Source organism: Eleginops maclovinus, chromosome 22 (assembly GCF_036324505.1).
Source record: "Eleginops maclovinus isolate JMC-PN-2008 ecotype Puerto Natales chromosome 22, JC_Emac_rtc_rv5, whole genome shotgun sequence".
NCBI classification, from domain to species: domain Eukaryota; kingdom Metazoa; phylum Chordata; class Actinopteri; order Perciformes; family Eleginopidae; genus Eleginops; species Eleginops maclovinus.
Window position 1 is genome coordinate 13,046,187 of NC_086370.1, and position 25,316 is coordinate 13,071,502.

At 40.9% G+C, this 25,316-nt stretch overlaps 3 protein-coding genes across 6 annotated transcripts in view; 1 reads left to right on the forward strand and 2 right to left on the reverse strand.

Annotated features, from left to right (window-relative positions):
- Positions 1 to 25,316, reverse strand: part of mcph1 (microcephalin 1) — a 34,236-nt gene that overhangs the window by 4,512 nt on the left and 4,408 nt on the right. For both annotated transcript variants that reach the window (XM_063874391.1, XM_063874390.1), the window contains exons 10-13: positions 18,731 to 18,828; positions 16,192 to 16,229; positions 15,912 to 16,074; positions 15,748 to 15,825 (exon numbers count right to left, since the gene is read on the reverse strand). In XM_063874391.1, coding sequence (XP_063730461.1) covers positions 15,748 to 15,825; positions 15,912 to 16,074; positions 16,192 to 16,229; positions 18,731 to 18,828 — 377 coding nt within the window. The remainder of the gene's footprint in view (positions 1 to 15,747; positions 15,826 to 15,911; positions 16,075 to 16,191; positions 16,230 to 18,730; positions 18,829 to 25,316) is intronic.
- On the forward strand, positions 115 to 14,282 carry angpt2a (angiopoietin 2a). The gene is made up of 9 exons (XM_063874418.1): positions 115 to 704; positions 4,508 to 4,663; positions 5,614 to 5,735; positions 5,812 to 6,050; positions 6,344 to 6,471; positions 6,832 to 6,933; positions 7,352 to 7,518; positions 11,543 to 11,673; positions 13,136 to 14,282. Exons 1-9 carry the CDS (start codon positions 432 to 434, stop codon positions 13,306 to 13,308), a joined length of 1,491 nt encoding a protein of 496 aa, XP_063730488.1. The 5' UTR covers positions 115 to 431; the 3' UTR covers positions 13,309 to 14,282.
- Positions 20,533 to 25,303, reverse strand: LOC134858472 (uncharacterized). Of its 3 annotated transcripts, XM_063874394.1 has the most exons (6): positions 23,645 to 25,301; positions 22,836 to 22,895; positions 22,314 to 22,700; positions 21,872 to 22,015; positions 21,545 to 21,782; positions 20,533 to 21,247 (listed from the first exon to the last, which is right to left on the reverse strand). In XM_063874394.1, exons 1-6 carry the CDS (start codon positions 24,311 to 24,313, stop codon positions 20,586 to 20,588), a joined length of 2,160 nt encoding a protein of 719 aa, XP_063730464.1. In that variant the 5' UTR covers positions 24,314 to 25,301; the 3' UTR covers positions 20,533 to 20,585. The 3 variants fall into 3 exon arrangements, with proteins under 3 accessions (XP_063730464.1, XP_063730463.1, XP_063730465.1); XM_063874393.1 differs by having other exon boundaries at positions 22,314 to 22,895; positions 23,645 to 25,303; XM_063874395.1 differs by lacking the exon at positions 21,545 to 21,782 and having other exon boundaries at positions 21,940 to 22,015; positions 22,314 to 22,895; positions 23,645 to 25,298.

A 25,316-nucleotide genomic window follows, 5' to 3' on the forward strand; every position in this document is an offset into this window, starting at 1 on the left:
ACAAAAACATGTGTGGGTTGTAGAGGATATAGTGGAAGGTGTGTAGTTGTGTGCATCTGCTCCTCTGTGATGTGAAGTGAGTGCGTACTGAAAGGAATCCCCTCTTCACTGCTCCTCACAGTGACTGGGAGGGGAGTGGTTTTGGACTCACAGCTAATCAGAGGGGCCAATAGTAGTCAAACCAAGTGGCTGGGGGCTGCTGAAAAAGCGAGCACATGCAGTCTGCCACCGGCAACCTAAAGGGAATGACACGCTTCATCTAATTCCTGATGGCTTTTGATCCTCCTCCCACTGAGAGGTAATAAAAGGAATCTGCAGACCCTCGGAGGATTGTTTACCCTTGGATGCCGCTGGAGAGAGACATCCAGTCATTGAGAGAGGATTAAGAACAAATTAGAGATCAGAGTTGTTCTAACTTAGCACCGAACTCTATGATGAAGATGCTGAATGTGGATTTACTAGTCTTAAGTTTCTGCCTTGGTCTCGGGATAGGATACAGTGCTGCGGTTAAAAGACAATATCAGATTCAAAACGGGCCGTGCAGCTACACCTTTCTGCTGCCAGAGCAGGAGAACTGCCAAACTCAGAGCAGCAACTACTATTATCCAGATCAGAAGGATGGACCTGCGGACGACGAGGACTCAGCTCAGAGGCTCGAACAACTGGAGAACAGCATGGAGAACAACACACAGTGGCTGCTGAAGGTATGTCAAACCACTGAATACATGAGACAGTGACTGCCTGAGTACAGTTACTGAGAGAGATAGATAGAAAACTTGGTGACTGAATGAAAAGTTTACAAGGTGAAGACCGAGTGAACACAGCCTGGCCATAAAAACAGACCCGGGCTGTATTAACAGAGAACAGAGGTTGAGACAGACTCTCACTTGTTATTACTGTGTTTTATAAAGATTTGGAGTTGTAAGTAAATCAATATGCATCCTGAGTTTGGCCATCTCCCAGAAACTCAGAAAACATCGTATCTATGTTGCCTCGCACTGAAAGAAACAAGCGTAGTGGTAAATGTTTCTGAGTGACTACATCTTTAAGTTTTACAGTTTCACACGTCATTCATTGATAGTTCATGTTTTTGTTTATACTGTATTCAAAATGATTGATAATATTTGCATATTGTTGTATATTTATTGCTCATCATCTATTCATTTGAATGATTTAGTGAATTGGCAGAGTTTTTTTTATCATACATGCAAACTGTCAAAGCAGGATTTTTAGGTTTCCGAGACAGACCGTTACGATGTACGAGAGGAAAACGTGCTAAAGAATGACCCTTCCTCTACCACAGGTGTCACTGGTGACAATGATCTCTCTTTCCAATTATACAGAAAGAGGAAAGAAAATAGGAAGCATTTTAAAGAAAATTAAACACTTATTATGGAGCATGTGCATTGAATTTTGACCCCAAGTTTTCTACTAGAATATAATGGTATATATTTCAACAGGTGGTGCATGACCATTTCTTCACATCCAAAATCATTTTCCAAAGAAACTCTAAATAAAACAGTTAAAAAATATATCACATCTTCTTTTGGTTTAAGGGAAAGGGAAGATTACTCAAGTGCAAAACAACAAGAGAAACGTTTAACCAATACCACAAAATTGAGTGATTCAATGGGAGCATTTCACATAATTTACGACAAAGTCATTGTAAAATTAGCAGTATTTTACAGTAACAAGAACATCTTATTCAATTTTACTATTTTTATGTAGGTCGCTCAGAGCTGTTACTCATATCAAAGATAAACAAATGTATTAAGCAGCCATATTTCAGTTTTATTCAAAAGGTCTTTCTTATTTTTAAGAATGCAGAGTGAACTAGCAGTGGTGTAAAGAGAGCGTTTAAAGTCCTGAGTGTGTGTGAAACACTCTCATGCAGTGCTAAAGGACATACTAGGGTTTGATGATTGACAAAGACTGGACACAGGTGTCCACACAAGGGATGCATACTTCCCTTTCAGTTTGCTGAGCAAATAATTGTGCGAGAGAAAGAAGTGAACGGGCTCTTGTCTAGTTTACTCTCTTCTCCCTCTTTCTATAACTGATGGGACCCAAACAAGAAGAGCCAGACAGGACAAGATCAAATCACAGCTGGATCACACAAACCCTGTCCAGTAACATTAAACAAGCTCTGATCTGTCCGGCAGGAATAAGAGCTGCCTCACAAATCAAAGCCCGCCAGACGAGTGACAATTTAACAAAGTCGGACAGCGCATCTGACAGATTACATATTCCTTACACACAAAGAAGCATTGCTGATTAATCATGAAACTGTTCCTGCTGTGTGAGCTCACTTAATGAATGTCCCAAAGGAAATCCCAGCTACGGTGGAATGGTTAAAGTTTCACAACACAAATGCTTTTATCTTTGTTGTAATATTAACTTGACTCTTTGCCATACAGAACAGATGTGATTTGTAAGTAAAGCAAAAATATAAACATTCTTACTATTAAATATCTAAACTTTATACATGTCTTCAACATTTTATCCTGTACAATTCCCTCACTGCCAAACATAAAACATAACTCTCCCGCAAAACTAATCAGGCCAGCAGAATAACCTGCTCAGGAAAGCTACTCTGACCCCAGTGACTGCCATCAGGTGCTGGCTACAGAGTCCCACTAGCCTGGAAAAACATCTACAGCATTTCTCCCCCCCCCCCTCTGTGATCATCACCCTGAATTAATTAAAATAGGCACCTTACTCTGACCTGTCAACACGGTTCTCGTCAGTTTCAACAGTCCTACTTTAAGTGTGTGTGTGAGTGTTTTTAAAGGTGCATTGTTTGTTTGATGTTAAGCCCTTTTAAATGTCTATTGCTTTGTGACCACCAAAAACATTTATCTAACCTTATTTCTGAATCAACAATTTGGAAGACTTTGTTTTTGTTACAGTCCATCAGTAGGGAAGTGGCCTTAATAGGTTTAGCGACCAGAACAAATTGCTTAAAAGCACGATTTAACCTCGAGCCCTGACATGCTGTTAGATGTAGAGGGGTCGTCATCACAGATAAAATAAGAAAGCCACATTTCTCTGACAGCTAAACAAATAAAATAAATTCAGTAGTAGCTTGCTACATTGAATGCAACCTTAATTCATTTAAAAATTATATGAAAATAATAAAAGACCCATAGGGGTAAAATGTTGTCAAAGGTGTCAGCTCGCTGTGACCCTTAATGGGAACAGGTAGGTTAAGAAAAAGAGGGATTGATAATATACAACTTGATTTACTCACAGGTTATAAACCTCTTTCACAGCAGTGGTTGAATGATGGAAGAGTGTAAATTACTTGATAAAACCAGTTATCGCCATATTTCGTGTGTGACATAATTTTATATTGGCACATGCACCTTGATACATTCACAAAGTATGTAAATGAGCACACAGTGGAGATCGCAGTCAGGCCCGATTTATGTATTTACACCATCTTTCTCATTTCCTAATGTCTGAGTTCCTATTTACAATGCACCAGCTGATGACAAGTGAGGAAAACAATGTGTTGAGGAACACAGTCATTCCTACTGACGCCTTTGAGGCACGGGAGTAAACAACTGATTAGATCATTGACGGTCAATGGGACATCCTGCCAGCATTTCAAATGACAGCCTTCCACCTACAACACATCCTTTTGTGTCTCCAAGAACATAAACAAACCTGACGCCATGAAAGGAAGACAAACAAAATTAGCACTAATTGCAGATGTTCCTGGTTGTTTCCACAATAAAAACAATACAATTGGCGGTTTAAGGTTGCTGACTGACGAGTAAATACAGATAGTGATTATGCAAAGTTACTGTAGATCACAACAATACTCAACTGACGCTGGTTTCCGTTTGTATACTCGTGTCATATTCTCACGAAGGATGTAACTCCTCATTTAACACTTCCATCCTGTTTACCAGTCGTGTGACCTGATTGCCACTCAGGAACACAACGCAGGAAATAACTTAATGATTGGTCTTGGTCTAAAAATGGCAATACTGTAAGGTAGCTAAGAACAAATCCTGTAAAGATGAAACATTGACCCCCCCCCCGAAGGCATCCATGCTCATTGTTTTGTTGCTATGATCAAGAGGTGCGATAGGGACAGGGTTACGAATGTTTATATCATCTTGACAAATTAATAAACCATCTTAAACTTCTTACTATTTCATTACTTTGAAAATATGTATTTCCTAAATAGATAACATCTGTTCTATGACATGTGACAGCGTGTGTAACGGGGATACATACGAGTAAGGCGGATGGGAAATGTGTTCTATTCCAACAGGGCAGTAAGGATAGTTTGTAAAACAATACAACAATTAGACAAACGTCTATGTTTCTACCATGTCCTTTCCAGAGTTTAAAAATCAGAAATTGTAGCGAGCAGAAGCGAGATGTCAAACTGGGAGCTACACAATAACTTAATTCAGGATTTCGTATGTACACACATGCTTGTTGAAGATATTAATAATGGAATTGATTGAATTGTCTTTGTTTTGTGCCGCAGTTGGAGAACTACATACAGGATAATATGAAGCAGGACATCGTCCAAATCCAACAGACTGCTGTACAAAACCACACAGCCACGATGATTGAAATCGGAACAAACCTGCTGAGTCAGACCGCAGAGCAAACACGGAAACTGTACAATGTGGAGGCACAGGTAACGCCAAAAGTAACAACTGAAAAACAGAACATCGGGAAAAGTCAACACTGTAAAAACAGTTTAAATCAACAATACAACAAGCTGAGATTCAAGATGTTTTTTATCGATATACTTTTTTCACGTCAAAGATACAAGCCTTCGTGTGTTTTGCAATACCTTGCATTTCATACTATAAAAAATAACCAGAGGGAAAAACAAGCATGAATGCGTCAGTTTATTATTGTGGCTACACGTCAATGACCTTATGTGAGCCAACTGTACAGCATTTCCTGTTATTAGCACACTAGTATTCCCACAGAAAGGGTCTATCAGTTTGTCACAATCACACATCCGTCTGTTCAAAGGCATCAACAGCTCCGCGGCAGACACATAGCTGGGATCCCTGTAAACAAGCTGCTTTTTGCTGAGTTCAGTTCCTCCGAAGTGGGAAATCAGAGGCAAGGTCCCCAACCCCAGAGTTTAGTTCAATACATCTGTCCGTGAAAAAAATTAGTTTTGAACGTTTCCCTTGTTCAGGTATGTCTGCTGTGGCGGAACTCTGTCGTTCTTTCCTGTCACATTTTTTCAAACGGCTGTTTGTTCACTTTTCAAGTTCTAACCAGGCTGTTGTTGAACCTGACGGAAGACAGAACTTAGTGTCCAAAACGATTATTTATAAAATGCCTCCTTCTACGTTTTTAGAATTATGGGTTGAAGGTTTTTTATACACTTTCTTGTTTTTAAGTTTTATGTATCTTACTTTTTCTAAATTGCTAGTCATGTTGCAATTTAGGACCAAAAACAAACGGGATTATTTTCGGATCTTGAGCGCTTCTTGAGGTTGATGAAAACTACAAAATCTTATAATTAACTTTTGTATTTAAAAATATACTGATGGATGAACCAACGGTTTCACAAGGTCTCTCTTACAGCCCGGCTAAACAGCTCTACCTTGTTTTTATTTTAAGGTAATTCAACAAACAACTCGACTTGAGCGGCAACTTCTAGAAAATTCCATATCAACCAACAAGCTGGAAAAACAACTAATTGTCCAAACAAATGATATCAGCAAGATAAATGACAAAAACAGGTGAGGACATCGGATACTTCAATGGTACAGTTATGGGCTCAGCTCGATGCTGAACTTGTTGCCTGCTTCTTTTCAGATTTCTGGAGAAAAAGGTGGCGGACATGGAGGAGCAGAGGCAGGTGGAGCTGAAGACGCTTCGAGATGAGAAAGAGCAGCTTCAGACTCTAATACTGAGGCAGACGGCCGTCATAGGCCAGTTGGAGCAGCAGCTGCTCAAAGTGTCCTCTAACAACAGTGCACTGCAGCATCAGCAGCAGGAGCTCCTAGACACCGTCAACAACCTCATTCACACCATCTCTGCCGGCTCGGCTCGAGGTGAGTCTGCATCTCAGGTCATCATAACCTGTTGGCACTCTTAAATGTATGTTTGTTAAACACATCCACCTGGGAGCTGCCTGTACATCGAGTCTGCTGTAATTCAATGTAACACCTGGGGACTTCATACAAGAAGGCTATCTCTCTTTATTTACCGCAAGATTTCCTGTTAAAGCAGTAACACTGAAGCAATGATCGAGAGCTTTTTTTCAGAAAATGTGACCTTATCAAAGGAGGACAGTTACATGCTGTACAATTTTGCATCAGATTAACATGGTTGATTTCTTCTGCAGAGAGCAAAACTGTCATGATGCAGGACACTCCTACGACATTCATGGACTGTGCTGCCGTTTTCAAGTCCGGAAACACCCAAAGTGGAGTCTACACCCTCACTTTACCCAACACTACAATAGAGGTTAAGGTAAAGTAAGCCTGTTTAGCTGAGTCACACTATGCCTGACCCACCCACACTTACACAACCCAGTGAATAAAGCCACTGGCTTTGTGGACTGTATTGTCTCGAGGGCGGGAAAGTTAAATTAAAATGTTCTCAGACTTTCATTAATGATGGGCATGCTTGAGCTGTAACTGTGATCTCCTTAGAAACTTTTCAGAGAGTAAGACATGGCCTTTAATTCTGTTTCCCTTCCCTGTTTGCAACCTCACATTTATTTTGTCCAAGCTCAAATAGGATGGCAATTAAAAATGAGCATGTTTTTCTTTACAGAGGATTTATGTCGATTTAATAATTGCAGCAGCTCCTTTTTGCTTGTGTGTGAAGGCTTTCTGTGACATGGAGACAGAAGGAGGTGGGTGGACAGTCCTACAAAAACGCTTTGACGGACATGTTGACTTCCACCGTACGTGGCAAGAGTACAAAAAGGTAAAAGCTATCAAGAAGAAATATAACCTAGGCTACGGTTTTCGTTCCAATTGCAAAACAATACTGAGAGCAGATAACTGGAGGAGTCGTAAAAGCCTGGAGATTCCACTCTGTTAGAGGTAACTAAAATAAGAAAACATTACACCAGAAGTGCCAACACTAAAGAGAAGATAAATGGGCGAGCAAAGTGCCCAAAAAAAGTCCCCATGAAGCAATCATTTCAGAAAAAAACCTTTATACCATCTCCTTTAGTCCTACCACAATGCAAGCTCATTTTAAAGTGGCATACTTTTTTCAAATATCTCATTCAGAATGTGAAATTGACTGTTGGCTGTTTCAATAATAGAAAAAGCAACCTAAAAGCTTCTCCTGCAGGGGTTCAACAAGGTTTGATTAGATTTATTTTGTGTCTTTTCAGGGGTTTGGAGAGCCTTCAGGTGAATTCTGGTTAGGGAATGAATTTGTCTCCAGAATGACATCTCAACAGTCCTACAAACTGAGGATCCAGCTGAGTGACTGGGAAGGAAACTCAGAATTCTCCCAATATGACCAGTTTTCTCTCGACAACGAGGCACAAAATTACAGGTACGTTGTACTGACATCAAAGTAACGTGCGTGTTATTTGCTTGATTAAAAAAAACAATTGTACATTTTTTTATTTTAAAGCTCATGCAGCCCAAGTTATTAAGGACAAAGAAGCCCATCAGCATATGAGAGTCCCTCTTTTAACAGTGCTTTTGAAGTCTGCCTAGAAAAGCATAGCCTCAAAGCCATGCAATTATGATAAACAAATGAATATATGTTAGTGAAATCATAGAGGCAACAGTCCTAGTTGAAGAAAACGTTAGGGAATACTGTTAGGGATATGTGTTCTGTACAAAAATACCTTCCTAAAGCTATAAGCAAATTGACTGTAATTCTCTTTTCATACAACATTTTCTACATGCCTGTATCCATGCTTCTGAATAACACATCATTGTCAGCCACCTCTGGGTTTTATAAGCAATTCAATGAACGGAATAATGAAGGTAACGTCTACATTTCAGACTACTTCTCTAGAAGTGTTTCTCTAACAGGAAAAAAGAGAACGCCTTAATGTGATGGTAATGGTGATTTTGTACGGAATAAGCTCTGGTTGTTAACTTCTAGCTAGTATTTAACAACTGTGTGTGATAAAGTGCCAAAGATAAACCATTCCCTCTGGACTGTATCACACATATTTACTTCCTGTAAACTACTTCCGAAAAAACTAGCTCATGGTCCTAGATCAGTCTTTCTCAAAGAGTGGTCCGTGAGTATTTTGGTAAAATGTCACATTTGAAATTAATATATTATAAGTTTAAAGTGTTTCTCAAACTGTCTTAAAATGACTAGTATAGAGTGTAGCATAGATGTAGCGTAGCTACGTAGGTTCGTAGCTACGTAGGTTACGATCTTACGTCATAAATGATTTGCGCGGTCAATTTGAGCTGTCAACTGACAAGATGGATCGATGGCTAAAGACAGGGTCAGTTAAAAGAAAATTAAATGACAAATCTGACGTGACAGTCAAGGTGCATCGTCCTGATGCAGGAGATCCAGCAACTACAAGTGGTTCAGCCGCAGCGACAAGTGATTTTGTGTGCGTTACTGAGTCCCAGGAGAGCGGTTCGCCGTCTAACCACCACCCGGCTGAAAGCTGTGAAACTCGGCTTGATCGCGGAAAGTCCAGCGCTAAAGTGAAGAGAAAATATCACAGCTACTTCATAAAATTCGGATTTTTCTGGACTGGAGATGAAGAGGATCCCAATCCACACTGTGTTTTGTGCTAACGAGGCTATGAAACCCGCCAAGCTCAAGCGTCATTTTGATAGCAAACACAAGGATTACATCGGGAAACCTTTAGCATTGTTTGAGAGAAAACGTGATGAACTTAAAAAACACATGACGAAGGCGCCCTCACATTTTTTTGCGACGGGGGAAAATGCGAAGGCTACAGAGGCATCATACAGGGTATCCCTTCTCATCGCAAAAACAGGGAAACCTCATTTGATAGGTGAGAATTTAGTCAAACCAGCTGCCAAGGTTATGGCTAATGTATTGTTTGGAGAGAAAGCAAGCGACGAAATTAACAGGGTCCCCCTCTCCAATGATACTGTCCAGCGGCGAATAACAGCCATGGCCGAAAATGTGAAAGATCAGCTGATCACACGTTTACGCCAAAGCCAGTTTTTCACACTGCAACTGGACGAGTCAACTGATATCGTGAATGAGGCAAATCTGCTGTGTTTTGTAAGGTACATTTATGATGGCGGTGTGTAGGATGAATTTCTGTTTTGTCGTTCCCTGCCGACCAACACCACAGGGGAAGCCATTTTTGACTCAACGATTTCATCCTGCAGAATAATATCGACTGGACACGATGTGTTGGTATTTGCACAGATGGTGCAACTGCAATGACTGGGAAACACAAGGGACTGGCAGCGCGCGTACGCGCAGTTGCACCATGCGCCACAGCAACACACTGTTGCATTCACAGAGAACAGCTGGCTATGAAAAAAATGCCACCATGCCTCAAATCAGTACTGGACGAGTCTGTGGAAATTGTTAATACAATAAAAACCAAAGCACTGAACACACGTCTTTTTAAAGCTCTGTGTGATGAAATGGGAAGTGAACACACAAAACTGCTTTTCCATACTGAAGTTCGCTGGCTGTCGCGTGGGAAAGTTCTCACCCGTCTATTTGAACTGCGCGATGAGGTGATGTTATTCTTGCATCATACTGATGAACTGTATGACAGACTGCATGATTTCCAGTGGCTCTCAAAATTGGCATACCTGGCCGATGTCTTTAGCGCACTCAATGCTTTGAACTTAGCGCTGCAGGGAAAAGCCGTCACCGCCTTCAATGTGCAGGACAAAATTAAAGCCGCACGCCTCCAGATGGAATCGTGGTGTGTCCGTCTGGATCGCCAGGAGTTTGACTGTTTTCCGACGCTTGTGGATTTTCTCCTCGCTGCAGATGAAGAGCTGGACGGCGGCACAGTTGCAGCCTTCAAGGAACATCTGCAAGGCCTTCACTTTCAGCTGGGAAGATATTTCCCAGAACTAGATGCAGGCTATGAGTGGATCAGGAATCCATTTGGGGACAAAACGCACATCGAACACGTCAATTCCAAGCTCCCATCAAGACAGGTTGACAGCCTTGTGGACATCGCATCTGATGGGACACTGAGGACGACTTTCAGAGAGAAAAGCTTGACGGACTTTTGGGTCCACGTCCAGCCTGAGCACCCAGAGCTGGCTGACGCTGCTCTGAAACTGTTGATGCCGTTTCCAACCACCTACAACTGTGAAGTTGGTTTTTCTACACTTGTTGGTCTGAAAACAAAGCAGCGTAACAGGATCAATGTGGACTGTGATGTGACACTAAAACTCTCCAGTTTGGATCCAGACATTGTTTCACTGATGTCTCAGCACAAGCAGCACCATTCCTCCCATTAGGTAGCAACAGAGACACGCAGTGTATGAGTGAGTACACAATGCTATTTGTAAATGTAACCGTGTAAATAATGACCTTGTGTTTATTGTTAAATTCTTGTTACACTTGGGCCTGCAACCATAGTTTTACTGTATTTTATTTTTGAAAATACACAGCAGAAGTTTGTGTCGTACTAAATGCGATATAGAGAAGGTCACATAAAGCTGTTATTATTACGCTGTAATTTGTAATATGCTGTTGGAGTAGTAAGCAGGCCTATTGTATTTATTCTAGTTTATATTTAGTTATATTTGGTGTATATTTCTCCTTCCTTCTTTGTATTGAACTGTTGCACCTCAATTTCCCTCGGGATTAATAAAGCTTCTTGAATCTTGAATCTTGTTTTGGGATATTGGGGGAGTTAGATGGTCTGTGAGTATTTTTTTATTGGTTAAGTGGTCCTTGGTCTGAAAAAGTTTGAGAAACACTGTCCTAGATGCTGACCTCCTACTTCTATTTAAAAGCAAAACACATTCAAGAAATTCCTCTGGATGATGGTTCTTTTCTGTATGACTATCTTCTTCCCTGATACTAATGCACTGGCACCAGCCCAAAGAAAATGCTATAAAACTGCTCAGTGAAAAATAGGAAATACATAAATTGTCTTGGTTCACACATTTGGTCTGCACATCTTGGCAATAACAAAACCCTCTCAAGTATGTTCTATTCCAAACCAAAGCTGATTTCAGGAGTAGAATGGATACTTCCTTTCAATTTGACAAACAGACCTTGAAATACTCCAATTCCACACAGCTCGTTCTTGTCTAAAGTCCACTTGACTATGACCAATTTGGTGTTCAGTTAGTTGGCTCAGTAGCTCCAAAAAACACTTAAAAGGACACTGCACAAAAATAGCTTTTGCAATCAACAAGCTGGTTGTAATAAAGAGCAGAAATGTTAACAAAAATAAAGTAAGATGAAACTGTAATGCAAATAGCAAACACGTTAATCCTAACGCCAAACCCCATATGAGATCCTAGCCTTAGGGCCCAGGAGCTGTACAAGTGAGTTTGACGTTGCCTTTTGAGGAATGGCAATCACGGACTTCCTCCTCCTCTTCCTTCATTTTTCCTTTCCCATTCTACAGGATACACCTTAAAGGCTTCAGTGGAACAGCAGGCAAAATAAGCAGCATTGGGCAGCCAGGAAGTGATTTCAGTACAAAGGATGCGGACAACGACAAATGTGTTTGCAAGTGTTCACAACTGACAACAGGGGGTAAGAAACACGTTTTTTTTGTAAATAATTTATGCTGTTGAATTATTGTTCACCACAAAAAACAATAATCACGTTGATTTTGTGATGCGCAACAAAACTCCAACCCGACAAATCTGGGCACTTCACCCAAAACATCTTCAAGGGCATTTTAAGGGCTCCGCACTTTTGTTGCAAGGTCAAAGAGCACAATTAGCTCAGGGTTAATCACTGATCAACTCATTGGGGAATTCAGCCTCTACAATGGCTGACATTAATAGCCTGGGAAAAAGGCTTTTCCCTCTCTCTTTGTAGCTTAAAGGTCCTACTCCATTCCCTTGAAAGTGGCTCCACTGCCAGAAGTTTGTGTCCCTCTCTATAAGGGTCTGCCAAGTGAGCATGGAAGCATGAAAACCCTCTCCCTTTTTTTCCCATGAGAGGTCTCTCACGGGGGACTCCATATGCTCAATCGTGACAGAGTGGCACTGACCCAGTAAGAAACAAAAGCAAAATCTGCCATTACAAATATAGATATGCCTGTTTTGAATTTACACAAAACGTATAAAACCAAATGATCTAAAACCATATCACACGGCCTAGTTCTTAAAAAATGTAGTTTTCAGTTTTCTTGAACAATGTTATACGAGTTATTCCATTGAACTACTAGGACAGGTTAGCTATCACTGATGAACAAAGTCCAGATTTTCCACAAAATCCGAGGTATCATTCAGACTCTTCCGAGCATACTGAGACGCTAAGGGGTGTCTGTCCACAATAAATGAAAATCTCTATGACAGCATCTCTATATAAGAGCAGTAGCAATCTTACTGTCATAGCCAATGAGATGCTGCCAAATGTGAAACGCCTGACACCATGACAAATACTGTCACAGTTTACAAGTAGCTAATACAGCTTGTGTGATGGCATAGCATGTAATACACAATAGAATCAAGTACAATAAATGCTATTATAGCTTCAAAATGTAATTTAATGCTTACTTGTTCTCTATTTGGCATAGAAAGCTTAACGGCCGGATCAACAGAGTGCAGGCCGTCTAAAGATTGCACAGTTTACAAACCCTGCGTACTGCATATGAATATATAAGAATACAAATCCAAATTGTTCTGGTTTGAATTGTGCGTGGATTCTTTAACTGTTGACGGCTTTCTAACAGCAACCTTAATCCAAAACCAACACATTTTTAAGTGTATAAATGCACCTACAGCCACTACAAAATCACTTAAAGATGGTTTGGTCTTACGGAGCTTTTCAGTGTATGATATTCTAATTTGTTGAATCACTTTTCTCTGTTATTATGATACCGTATAATAAACTAACAGTTTTGGCCCATTACAATTCCCATGACTTGAAAAAGATCTCCATATTCAAATCTAAGAACGACAGCAAACTCCCTTCTATTTTTCAGAGTCGCATGCAATATCTCCTTTGATTCAACATAACGTTGAAATGTGTTTGAATGTTCTAGGTTGGTGGTTTGATGCCTGTGGTCCGTCCAATTTGAATGGGATGTTTTACCAGCAGGGCCAAAACTCAAACCGCTTCAATGGAATCAAATGGTACTACTGGAAAGGGTCAGGCTACTCACTGAAGTCCACTGCGATGATGATCCGACCCGCAGACTTCTCAGGTTCACTTTGAGCTGTCAAACTATGGTTTAACCGACTGGGAGGGAATGCTGCCCAACGAACAGCAATAAAACCAAAACTTAAAATTCTCAAGGGAACCAAAGCACTTCATGAACACATTGTTACATACCTTTGGAAAGACATATTATGGGCATATTTATGTGTTTGATCATTTGATTCAAATGGGCTGTTACTTTTGTCTGTGCTATAGATAACTGTAGTAATTACATTGTGTAATAACAGCTTTCTAACCACAAAGAAGAGGCCATAGTAAAATGTGGCATTAATTTATATTATGTTCTATTGATCTAAAAGATGTTAACGTAGTTTAAGCACCCATTTAAAAGCTGCCTATCATTGTTAAAAAGAGACTATGGTACAACAAGCAGATAAACAACTTGCTCAAAGTGATTGTTATGTTTCTGTTAAATGCCTTAAATGTAAATGCAAATGTCAAAATGCCACAGAAAATGTTTTTCTTAAAGAAACTTTGTTTTTCTACTGAGAATGTATGTACATTGTTTTTTTTATTTATATGTAGATTCAAAGTTTGATATTTAACATTATGATAGAGACCTTAATGTTCTAGTTAACTCTAGGAACTCTTAATATAATTCTGAAGAACCTTCCCACTTGCTAATACATGACGTGTTTATCAAGTGTTTTGTGAATGTTTTTTTTGTATTTATGTAATGTTTCTATTTCAAGCAAAAACCAACATGAATGGGAACGTTTTGCGTGAATTTCTCACCAGTAAACACTGCCTTCAGATTTCTTTGAGGGGTGATGTTAATACCTGCTTATACAAAAAGTACACAAGTGGAATATCAGTTGGATATCAAACAAGAGGAAACTCTACTGCAATAGTCCTGTTCTACACTTTAAAACTAACCCTCATGGTGAATGCATTGATCGGAATTTCATCACCTTAACTATTTCTGTAATGTCTTCTCATGTCAAGTACAAAATAAAATGTCTAAATGCTCACCGTTGCATTAAGTTTTATTTTTTATTATTGCTTTTAAGGACTACTACGCATTTCAAATTGAATTCCCAAGACTTCAGAAGAGCAATATCTGCATAGGTAATAGTGGACAATATATATATTAAATCTATTAATTAACTGTTATTGAGTTTACAGTTTTTACCTATTTTGTACAAAATATGTGCTGCCTTTGGTGTAGATTATGAATAAATTAGCCACAAGACACAATATTTTTTGTACAGCCATGCAGCAGTCCTGATCTATTATTGACACAGTCCCATAATGCAAAATGGTCTAATGCAAAGAAATAAGGGCATACAGTTAGAGTATGACCTTTATGGTCGTTTAAATGAAAAACTGCTTGTCACATTGGCCTCATGTCACTCATAGACTTCAGTGCACACTCACTGAGGCCATGCATGATCTTTAAAGAGGCATATCATGTAACATCACAAGATATCCATGAGATGTAAATTCAAAGTAGAAATTGTCTTTTTAAACAATAGTAATGGATACTAATAAAATCAGTTCCTATCATTAAGGCATCACCGTGCTCCACAGCGCACAGGAACTGAATAAAAGAGAAGGAATGACAAACAGTCGCAGCGACCTGGAAAATACCTTTTCTGTCACAACAAAAGCCATCATGCAATTTCATGCGGAAATGTGTCGACATTCGTCTGCATCAAGACCCCATGTCTTCCCCTGCAGTTGCACGAGCGGACAGTGATTAACGTATGACGAGTTCAGGAAGAGGCAACACTCACAGTTCACACAGGATGCTTCAGGAAAAACAACCCGACTGAAAATGGATGAGTGGCAATAAGAATGAGCAGGTTTCGTGTAACTTCCTCGGCTTCGGTTTTACACGTTTTTTTTGTCTTGAGTTTCAAAGAAAGAGGTGTTGCAAAGATGATTGAGAAAAATAGTAATATGCAGAATAAATATATTTTATTTCATGGTTTAACTGTATTTATAATAACAAATAAAACATGAATCTAACGGCTTGGTTTTTGTCTCATGGTACAATTATTTGATATCCTTCCCAAACCTGCTATGTCACTGTCAGTCAAAAATGTGTATTCATTGCCATCTAAGAAAAAAATGCTGCCCATGTTGTGGCATCGTCTGTTTGGTTGGCGATGAAAGGATTTAGATCAGTCAGTGTGGCGTAGATTGATGGCAGTTTCACAAGGCAGTGCAAAATGCAATATAGACCGAGAAGATAGAAGACCTAGTGCCAAACATGGGATGACTATGCAGATGAGAGTGCAGTATAAAGACAATACAAAAAAAAAAGTTTTAAAGACAATTAGGTGACTTGCTTTCTGTCAATGAAAGGTTGATTAAAACGATTGAGTACCACACATTTAAAACCTCTATATTTGATTGTTTGCACTAACGGAGAACACCAGTGAGGATTGCAGTACTTGTGCTTTTACGAGAGCTACAAAACTATTGGCTCACCTGTGCTGCAGGAAATTGTTCTGAAAGTTCATACGGTTCCTCTGGGATCCACTGCCTTTGCTCCAAACACCAGAGGATCTAATCAAGACAAAAAACATACTGTTACACTTCTTCATCATTTAAAAAATCCGGTGATGGCTTTGAAACATGTACAAGCTACATACCCATTCGAAAGACAGGATCCAGCAGCCTCGAGCTATGCCCAACAGGATATTGAGGGTCCGCCGGTGACTCCCAGACACCACATGAGTTGTGCTCTCACAAACTCGGTCTACGATTAAAAAACCACCCAGTGTCCTCACCACCTGATCCAATGTCTGCTGCTTCCTACCAGAGGTGAGTAAACAAATGGTTAAACAATATGTAATTATTTACCAGAATTCTCACCAATGCACCAAAGGCTGATGATATTTATATTATCTTAAGACAAATGTTTGTACTCACTCAGTGGGCATGCTTGTCATAACTAAAGTTCTCATAGCCTGAAAAAAAGACAAATATAAAAACACATGAAAGGAATTAAACAACAAATATTGATTAATTTATGTAACTGTACATCAGTTAGACAAAAGCTAGAAGTGAACTTAGATCAAACCATTTCACAATATGTTCATGAAGATATTGTATTCCTTGTTTAATGTGTTTACACCTATTTTAGTTTTGTAGTAGATCTAAGGCTCATAGTGGAAGGAAACACATGTTGAGTTGTGTTCCAATATCCACATATTTGGCAAACAATTAGGTATAAGCAGAGCTGTAGAGCAGAGATTTGTCTTGATTTGTTTCTTGGCTTCTGTTTGTAGAAGCAAGTAAAAGAAAACTTGAGTGAAATATGTGACCTATCGTACTGGGAGCTGGTTTGTTGAATGATACAGCACAGGACAGGTAGAATGATCATTATTCCAAAGCCAGACGGAGTGTGCACTTTAAACAACCCTGCCCGGATATGTAGCTGCGTAGAGACCAAAAAGGAAATCACACACCAAGGCCATGAGTGGAGGAAAAACATATTCAGAGTCACCAAAACGGAACTGTGAATTTGTAACCTGACGACTGAGGTGCATCCAGCCATGTACTTTGGCTCCAATGCAGCGAGCTATCATCGACACAAACACCTGAGCAGCAGCCGTTACAAACAGGACCACCGGGCCCCTTCCTGCCACGCTCTGATATCTGCTGCCCCAGCTGGAAGCCAGGGGTTAAGGCCTGCTGCACACCGCCGTGCCAAAGCAGTCCCACACACATATTATCCCTTATTAGCAGGTTGGGAATTGATCGAGTTGGTCACCATCAGCCCATGACTGACACTCCTGGGTTGCCCTGACGGAAGTTTTCTTCAAAAGGAAAATGTTTAGATGTGTTAATGATCTACAGCAGGGTTATCTTTCCCTAACACTACAGCTCAGACAAAAGTTGGCAAGAAAATCCGCTCATTTTAGCGTCTTTCAAACCAAGTCAAACAACTCAAAACATGGGCAGCTTTTCTAAAGGGGATTTATCTTTTGCAGTGAACATGTTCTGGCAGCTAGCCAAAAAAGCAGGCATTGAAGAAAGAGTCGCCCTTAATGAGCCTCCGACAAAGAGTTGGTGTGAACTGCAGCGCGGCCTCCCAGCACTCCCAGCTCAGATAAAGGGAATTCTTCGCTGTATGAGAAGGTCTCCTGCTGGATGGCTGCCTCTCAGCGCTCAATGAAAATGATGCTGTTCAAAAAATCCCAGAAAGAATGGGGATTCTTGGTCTCTGCAGATATTGATTTCAACAGAAGCTGAGAGACAATTAGCAGTTATGAGAGGAAAAACAATCATGCTTAGCTTTTTAATCAACGGATTCATGTTGTCTTCCTTACAAACATTCACGAAGAACACTTTCTATTTGTTTGCCTACAAACCAATTGTACTTTTTAATTGGTGTGATAACTTTATAGTCATATAAATCATGAGAGAACTGACAGAAGACCTGACAATAAATGAGGAAAAAGTGATGGAGAATGCCATGCACAAATAAAAAATCAAGAGCCTAAATAAATTGGTTAACATTAAGAGTGTCTAGGTTCTTTTTTAGAGACTCAACAATTGCACATTTGCACTGTATTCACCCAAAGTCCAGCAATGAAATATATCATTGATTACCATCTTCACATCAAAGACTGGTGAGTCATCGCAGGCGTCACCTCCAAGAACCTGTCTCTCATCTCAACATAAATCTGTTATCAAGATCATGTCCAAACCAAGAGAACAAGCATCTCTGTAATCAGGCCACGATAAAAAGTCAACCGTAACCGATCCCCAGGAGAGATGACGTCATGTTTGGCTTTTTTCAGCCACAGCTTGTTGAGGTTTAGCAGCGTAACGAAAACAGAGCCCAGGTGCATTTCACAAGCGAGGAAGTAGTACGCTAGCATCAGAGAGGCAAACACAGGAAACCCTGAGGACCAGACACAACCTCTTGACTGGATGCGTCAAACAGCTTTGAAAGTGTATGACCTTATGGAGGAAATACTTTAACACACACACACACACACACACACACACACACACACACACACACACACACACACACACACACACACACACACACACACACACACACACACACACACACACACACACACACACACACACACACACACACACACACACACACACACACACACACACACACACACACACACACACACAGTTTCTCCCTGGAATGCCTATATTAATGTCATTCTGCAGCCTGCTATATATTTGGAAGATAAATAAAGTAAAAGCAAATGTAAATGAAGCATTGAGAAGGCTGAGTAAATGCATTAAGGTCAAACATGGAATCTAGCTGCTTCTAAAGCACAACATAGGACAAAGGAAGAATATAAATGAACAAATATGATATTAAGCTTAACCTTAAATAGTCATTTTCCCACTGGGGATGTCATACTGGCATACATCATCAGTGCAATAAAATAAAACTAATAATTCAAAATGAGCAACAATGATTCCTTACCTTTGTGCTTAAGCTGACTGGCTCATTGTCACTCTCTTCTTTGTCTTCGGGGGGGTTCTGTGTTAAGACAGCTGCACGAACATTTCCTCTATCTACGTCTGAAAACAAGACACATAATTCAAATCGGGAGTGTGGGGGGGGGGGGGGGGGGGGTTTAGTCACTCAAGCTATCACACAGGAGGCACTGTAATGTGTGTGTGTGTGAGAGTGTATTCCTGTTTGTTAATCTCACAACAAGCTAAAAACAGTTCCAATGGAAAGTATAATCACGTGAATATTTTAAAGAGTGACTTAAATGCAAATTCATGGTAAACAAGGTTTACATTTGAATGAGGATCTTTGTCCATAACTGTTAAGGGTTTACTGGAGTCAGCATGTGGTACGCCTTAGACAGGGGGTCTGTCCCTCAAATACTGACCGATAAATTAACCATCTGAGTACATAATGCTTCAGTTTCTCCTCCTCGCATCCCAGAAACCAGAGGAAATGTTGAGAAATGCGGAAAACACATCACAAACTCTCGCTGTATGCACATGAGTATACATCAAATGTATGATCTAAATTGTTGGTCTTTAAAAGACAAATAAGGGTATAGGGAACATTTCAATATGGAAAGGCCTCATTTATTCACATTAAAAGCTATTCCTTTATTCTTCTTACGGCATCTACATACAGTGGGGCAAAAAAGTATTTAGTCAGCCACCAATTGTGCAAGTTCTCCCATTTAAAAAGATGAGAGAGGCCTGTCATTTTTATCATAGGTACACTTCAACTATGAGAGACAAAATGAGAAAAAAAATCCAGGAAATCACATTGTAGGATTTTTAAAGGATTAATTGGTAAATTCCTCGGTAAAATAAGTATTTGGTCACCTACAAACAAGCAAGATTTCTGGCTCTCACAGACCTGTAACTTCTTCTTTAAGAGGCTCCTCTGTCCTCCACTCGTTACCTGTATTAATGGCACCTTTTTGAACTCATTATCAGTATAAAAGACACCTGTCCACAACCTCAAACAGTCATACTCCAAACTCCACTATGGCCAAGACCAAAGAGCTGTCAAAGGAGACCAGAGACAAAATTGTAGACCTGCACCAGGCTGGGAAAACTGAATCTGCAATAGGTAAGCAGCTTGGTGTGAAGAAATCAACTGTGGGAGCAATTATTAGAAAATGGAAGACATACAAGACCACTGCTAATCTCCCTCGATCTGGGGCTCCACGCAAGATCTCACCCCGTGGGGTCAAAATGATCACAAGAACGGTGAGCAAAAATCCCAGAACCACACGGGGGGACCTAGTGAATGACCTGCAGAGAGCTGGGACCAAAGTAACAGAGGCTACCATCAGTAACACACTACGCCGCCAGGGACTTACATCCTGCAGTTCCAGATGTGTCCCCCTGCTTAAGCCAGTACATGTCCAGGCCCGTCTGAAGTTTGCTAGAGGGCATTTGGATGATCCAGAACAGGATTGGGAGAATGTCATATGGTCAGATGAAACCAAAATAGAACTTTTTGGTAAAAACTCAACTCGTCGTGTTTGGAGGAGAAAGAATGCAGAGTTGCATCCAAAGAACACCATACCTACTGTGAAGCATGGGGGTGGAGACATCATGCTTTGGGGCTGTTTTTCTGCAAAGGGACCAGGACGACTGATCCGTGTAAAGGAAAGAATGAATGGCAGGGTGTCTGCAGGTTTTAACAAGTGCAATTTTAGACTTTTTTAGACCTTTTTTAGACCATCATGGGTTAAATTTAAGACCTTCACGAAGTATTAAAAAAAAAGAAATAACAAAGCCAGATTGCCGTCAATTTACATTTATTGTCAATGAAACAAACATATTATTTACATTATTTACATGCTTTTAAGCTCTGCACTTTTGGTGGCAATTTCATCCCCCAGAACCTTAAGCTGGGAGAGCTTGTCTTTGGCAGCCCTCCTCAGAGCATTTGATTTTGAAATCAGATGTGCCATTTTGCTCCCAGCCTTGCCCTCTGCTTGCTCTGCCAACTCATCTGCCTCTTTGCCCAGGCTCTCAGTAACTTTATGTAGACTGTCCCTCTTGACTTTCAGGTCTTGTAACTGCTCCTCCGCGTGTGCCCTTTTCTTCCCTTGTGTCTCTGTCTCCTTCTTCTTCCTCTGTTCGTCCAAATGCACACGGTACCGTGACCTGGCAGCCATGACAGATTTCATTAGGTCAGGTGTAAGTGGAACCTTGGTAACGCCCCCATGTATTGCAACGTAGTCGTAAACAAGCCTGTGTGCGACCAATGTTTCTTCTTGCATATTCTCCGTCTCGATCTCTTTGTTCACTGAGAAGCCTCTCTCTACAGACGCCTGACCATGAGAAAGCAGTAAAAGGGTCTTGCAAAACGCCCAAAGATCTGGGTATGCCTTGCCGATGAAGCCATGAAGGAAGACATCTAGCCTCTTTTGCATTGGCTTGAAGGAGATGAAATCTTCATGCCTGCACTCCACAGACAACGCAGCATCGAACTGTTGGAGAATGGTGTCCCCTGAGACAAAAACATGTAAAAATAAATGTACTTATGGCTTCCATTTAGTCATCACCATTGTGGCTTTCCTTACAGCTCTGTGGGGGTACAGTCTTTAAACCACACAAAACGGGTGCATGGAAATGATTTGCTGGAGTAACCTAACTTAAGAGATCTACACTCAAATATATTGTGATCATATTTTGACATACAATAAATACTGATCAGTTGCTAAATGCAGATGCTAAATATAATATACAAGATTATCTGAAAGTGGCACGCATAATTTTCCTCAGCCCTTTCTAGAACTCCTAGTACCAGCACAAACTCCTCCTGCCAGCTGCCTGTTGAGCAGAAATGTCTGCACAAGTCCCTTCATCTTTGCCTTGCAGCCGTCTGGATCACTGCTCATCACTGTGGGGTCTAGACAATCCATCTGCCTAACGGTACTGTACTTAAGAGGACTCTTCTCCTGTACTTTCTTCACCATGCTTGAGAGTCCTTGCATGCAGTCCCTTTTAAATTCAAGAATCCTGAGGTCTGAACTTTTGCTGTCCTGTACAGAGAAATGCGAAAGGAATGTAAGCAAAAATGCTGTACACATGGGCTTCCCCCTGATAATCTTTGACTTTAAGCTATTAGTACCTTGAGGGCCTCCTCAGCACCCAAGCCAATATCAACACAGTGCACCGGCATCAAGATATTCTTGTCACCTATGTCCAGTTTGGTAAGCTGGGCTGTGGTGATGTCCTGCAGAACCTCTCGTTTCACGAAACGACGCATCAGACTCTGTTGGACGATAACAAAAGAAACATTTCAATTACATAATTACTTTGCAAAATACTGTGTACCATTTTGACTGTTGTAGATTTGCTGTGAATGTGTCTTTGTTCACAACTGTATTTGTTTAATTACAGGCCTACATAATGCTTTACTTTTGAGCTGGCGGTGTAATGGGGTGGGTGGGTGGGCTGGCATCATAACCACACCAAAACTCTCAAAATCAATATAATGCAATCATAAAATCCATACATCCATTTCATGACAGTTTCCTAAATAATGTTCTGCTCATTAGAAAAGGCATTACCTTGATCAACTCTGCCAGATCTTTGCCTAGGTAAGGCATCACCGGCTCCTCAGTCTGGTACTTCCTTAAAAACGGATCAAATAGCTGGGCGATGCTCCTGAAAAACTGCAGCTTAGGTAGAGTCAGGGGATCTTTCTGGGCTTCTTCGATTACAGCAAAGCTTCCAGTGCCAGGATTTGGAAGCTCCTTTCTCCTCACAGCATTGGTGTACACCAGCATAGATGACCAGATATCCAACGCTCGTATCACGACAGGCAGGTTTTCCAGCCATTGGTGCCCACACCATGCCAACGGGAAGCGGGTAGACCTGGTGGTCTTCTCGTAGTCCTCTCGTCTTGCGGGAACATTATGCAACAATGTGTGCAAGGCCCTGAGGATCTTGTCCACCTGCCACGATGAGAAGCCTGTTTTAAAGGCATTGTGTACGGTGTGTAACCCGCAGCTACCAACAGATATGAGCTGAGAACCAGCGTACAGGTCAGCATATTCCGCCTGGAACAGCTCAAAGAACTTAAAATTTACATTTGGACCATCCATTGAGATCGAAATCAGCTTGCTGAGGTCCAGGTGGCCCGCACATTCCTAAGGGAAGGAAACAAATCAACCAGTCAATTAAATTAGCATATATTTAAACAACAAAATCACACACACAGGCAATAGTTATGTGCAGCTAGCATACAAATAAGTAATGGGAGCAGAATGTAAAGGTTGGGCAATGAAAAGGAGGCATGTACAAATTATGATTAAGAGAAGGCAATTTAATACACAGATGTCCTCATTCATTCTCTCACACAGCAATTGCAGAGCACTACTTCAGAAAATGAATAAACCAAATCTCCCAATGATCAAAATATTTTCACTAAGAAACGTTTGGACATGGTGACAGAGACAACTGTATATGCGGATCAGACGCGCAGCCACACACCTTCCGATTTTAAATGGAGCCCCTTTTCATAACAGGAGATGAAATCGTTCGTCGGTCTTTGCATTACGTTTGGGATCATAAAACTACCGCAACACGGAAGTTGTATGATCCCTGCCGTACTGCAGAGACCGACGAATAACATACATCCCCAACAATGACAAATCAACTATGCTGCGTTACGCAGCAACCGACATCTGGGGCCATGTTGTTGTTATGCAACAACCGGTGCTGGGGGCAATGTTGCGTTACGATAAACCCGGTGTGACAGCTGGCTACCCCGTAACAAGATGTTACTCCAGATGTAAGAAACGCAGCGATTGGCCAAAAGTACTTCTATTAATTTTAATCAAGAGTGACATTTTTACGACCAATCAGTGGATAAAAATAATACAAAAAAAGCACTTACTTTGATCTCCTTCAGCAAGTCGTTTGCTGTGGCATGGCCCATAAATTGTGAGCCCAGGTACCGGGACTGTACCTGGCCGTCATCCCAGTACCTTACGTGAAGGTCCAGTTGCTTCCTCTTTGTTGCGTGGTTAAGACTTTCGTCAAACATAATGACGAAGGGCCCGGTCACCTTTGAGATAAGCTCTTTTTTGACGAACTCTGCCACTCCAAATCGGAGTATGTACGACGTCTTGTCTCTCCCGCATTGGAATGTTTTGGCAACTGTGGAGTCGGGGAACATCGCTTGGAAAAGCTCTCCGATGCCGTCATTGGATCTGCATGACTGGTGTTTAGCCACTGTGTTAAGCGCCCACAGAACTTCTGCCTTCATTGTATCAGTGGAGCCCAATAGATCACGAATATTACCCATATTATTTATTGACGACGTGCTGCTTGCTACTGAACAGAACTGGGCAATTCCATGGGAATTGCGTGCTGCATTTGCCGACTCCTGGTGTTTGCTGGATTTTGTGTGAGACTCCAGTGCCTTGATGCCCAGGGTCCCGAGTTTAAGAGTTCTTTTGCAAAACGTGCAGTATGCCTCACTGTCATCAGCGGGAACGCGTTTCAGCCAGTCTGCAAATTGCCCTATTGAGAGCCAATTGTCGTTGAATTTACATTTACCCATCCTTTTTTTTTACTTTCTCCTGCCATTCGGACGTTATCCTACTTCGTAACTATTCCCGCCTTGCTCGCACACAGAGAATCAAAATACTTGCTGCTGCATCCTGTGACGACAGTACATTTCCGTTTCACATCTGTAGTTTTATTATTGTACGTTCCACTAACAGCACATGTCATGTAGAACTACACGGACCATAACTGCCACCATAACAGAAAAAGAAAAAAACAGAACGGCGTGGAAAAGGACGTAAAAACAAAACAAACAAAAAAAATAATCCTTTGTCGATATTTTGCATTGAAACGTAGGTCTTAAATTACTCAAACCCAATTTTAGACTTACACTGCGAAATATCTCTATATTTTAGACTTTTTTAGGCCTTAAATTGAAAATGTGTAATTTTAGACTTTTTTAGACTTTTTAAGACCCCGCGGACACCCTGGAATGGGGCCATGTATCGTGAGATTTTGAGTGAAAACCTCCTTCCATCAGCAAGGGCACTGAAGATGAAGCGTGGCTGGGTCTTTCAGCATGACAATGATCCCAAACACACCGCCAGGGCAACGAAGGAGTGGCTTCGTAAGAAGCATTTCAAGGTCCTGGAGTGGCCTAGCCAGTCTCCAGATCTCAACCCCATAGAAAATCTTTGGAGGGAGTTGAAAGTCCGTGTTGCCCAGCGACAGCCCCAAAACAGCAAATTCTTTAAAAATCCTACAATGTGATTTTCTGGATTTTCTTTTCTCATTTTGTCTCTCGTAGTTGAGGTATACCTATGATAAAAATTACAGGCCTCTCTCATCTTTTTAAATGGGAGAACTTGCACAATTGGTGGCTGACTAAATACTTTTTTGCCCCACTGTATAATTAGTCACCCTTCAGAAAAATAAAGAGGATGAAATCACATACATGACCCAGGGAATACAGACAAAACCACCACTGTGAAAGTTCAAACACCGTCAGAAATATGTAGTTTTGTTCAGTTCGTAGTGGGATAAGAGGAGTAAGAAAA

Excerpts from the sequence above, each read along its gene's own strand:
- LOC134858472 (XM_063874393.1), bottom strand. The coding sequence starts at position 24,313 with ATGGGTAAATGTAAATTCAACGACAATTGGCTCTCAATAGGGCAATTT. Across the intron at positions 22,896-23,644 it reads ACTTGCTGAAGGAGATCAAA|GAATGTGCGGGCCACCTGGA; the intron begins GTAAGTGCTTTT and ends TCCTTCCCTTAG. Across the intron at positions 21,783-21,871 it reads GTGCTGAGGAGGCCCTCAAG|GACAGCAAAAGTTCAGACCT; the intron begins GTACTAATAGCT and ends TTCTCTGTACAG.
- angpt2a (XM_063874418.1), top strand. The coding sequence starts at position 432 with ATGATGAAGATGCTGAATGTGGATTTACTAGTCTTAAGTTTCTGCCTT. Across the intron at positions 4,664-5,613 it reads TGTACAATGTGGAGGCACAG|GTAATTCAACAAACAACTCG; the intron begins GTAACGCCAAAA and ends TTTTATTTTAAG. Across the intron at positions 5,736-5,811 it reads AAGATAAATGACAAAAACAG|ATTTCTGGAGAAAAAGGTGG; the intron begins GTGAGGACATCG and ends GCTTCTTTTCAG.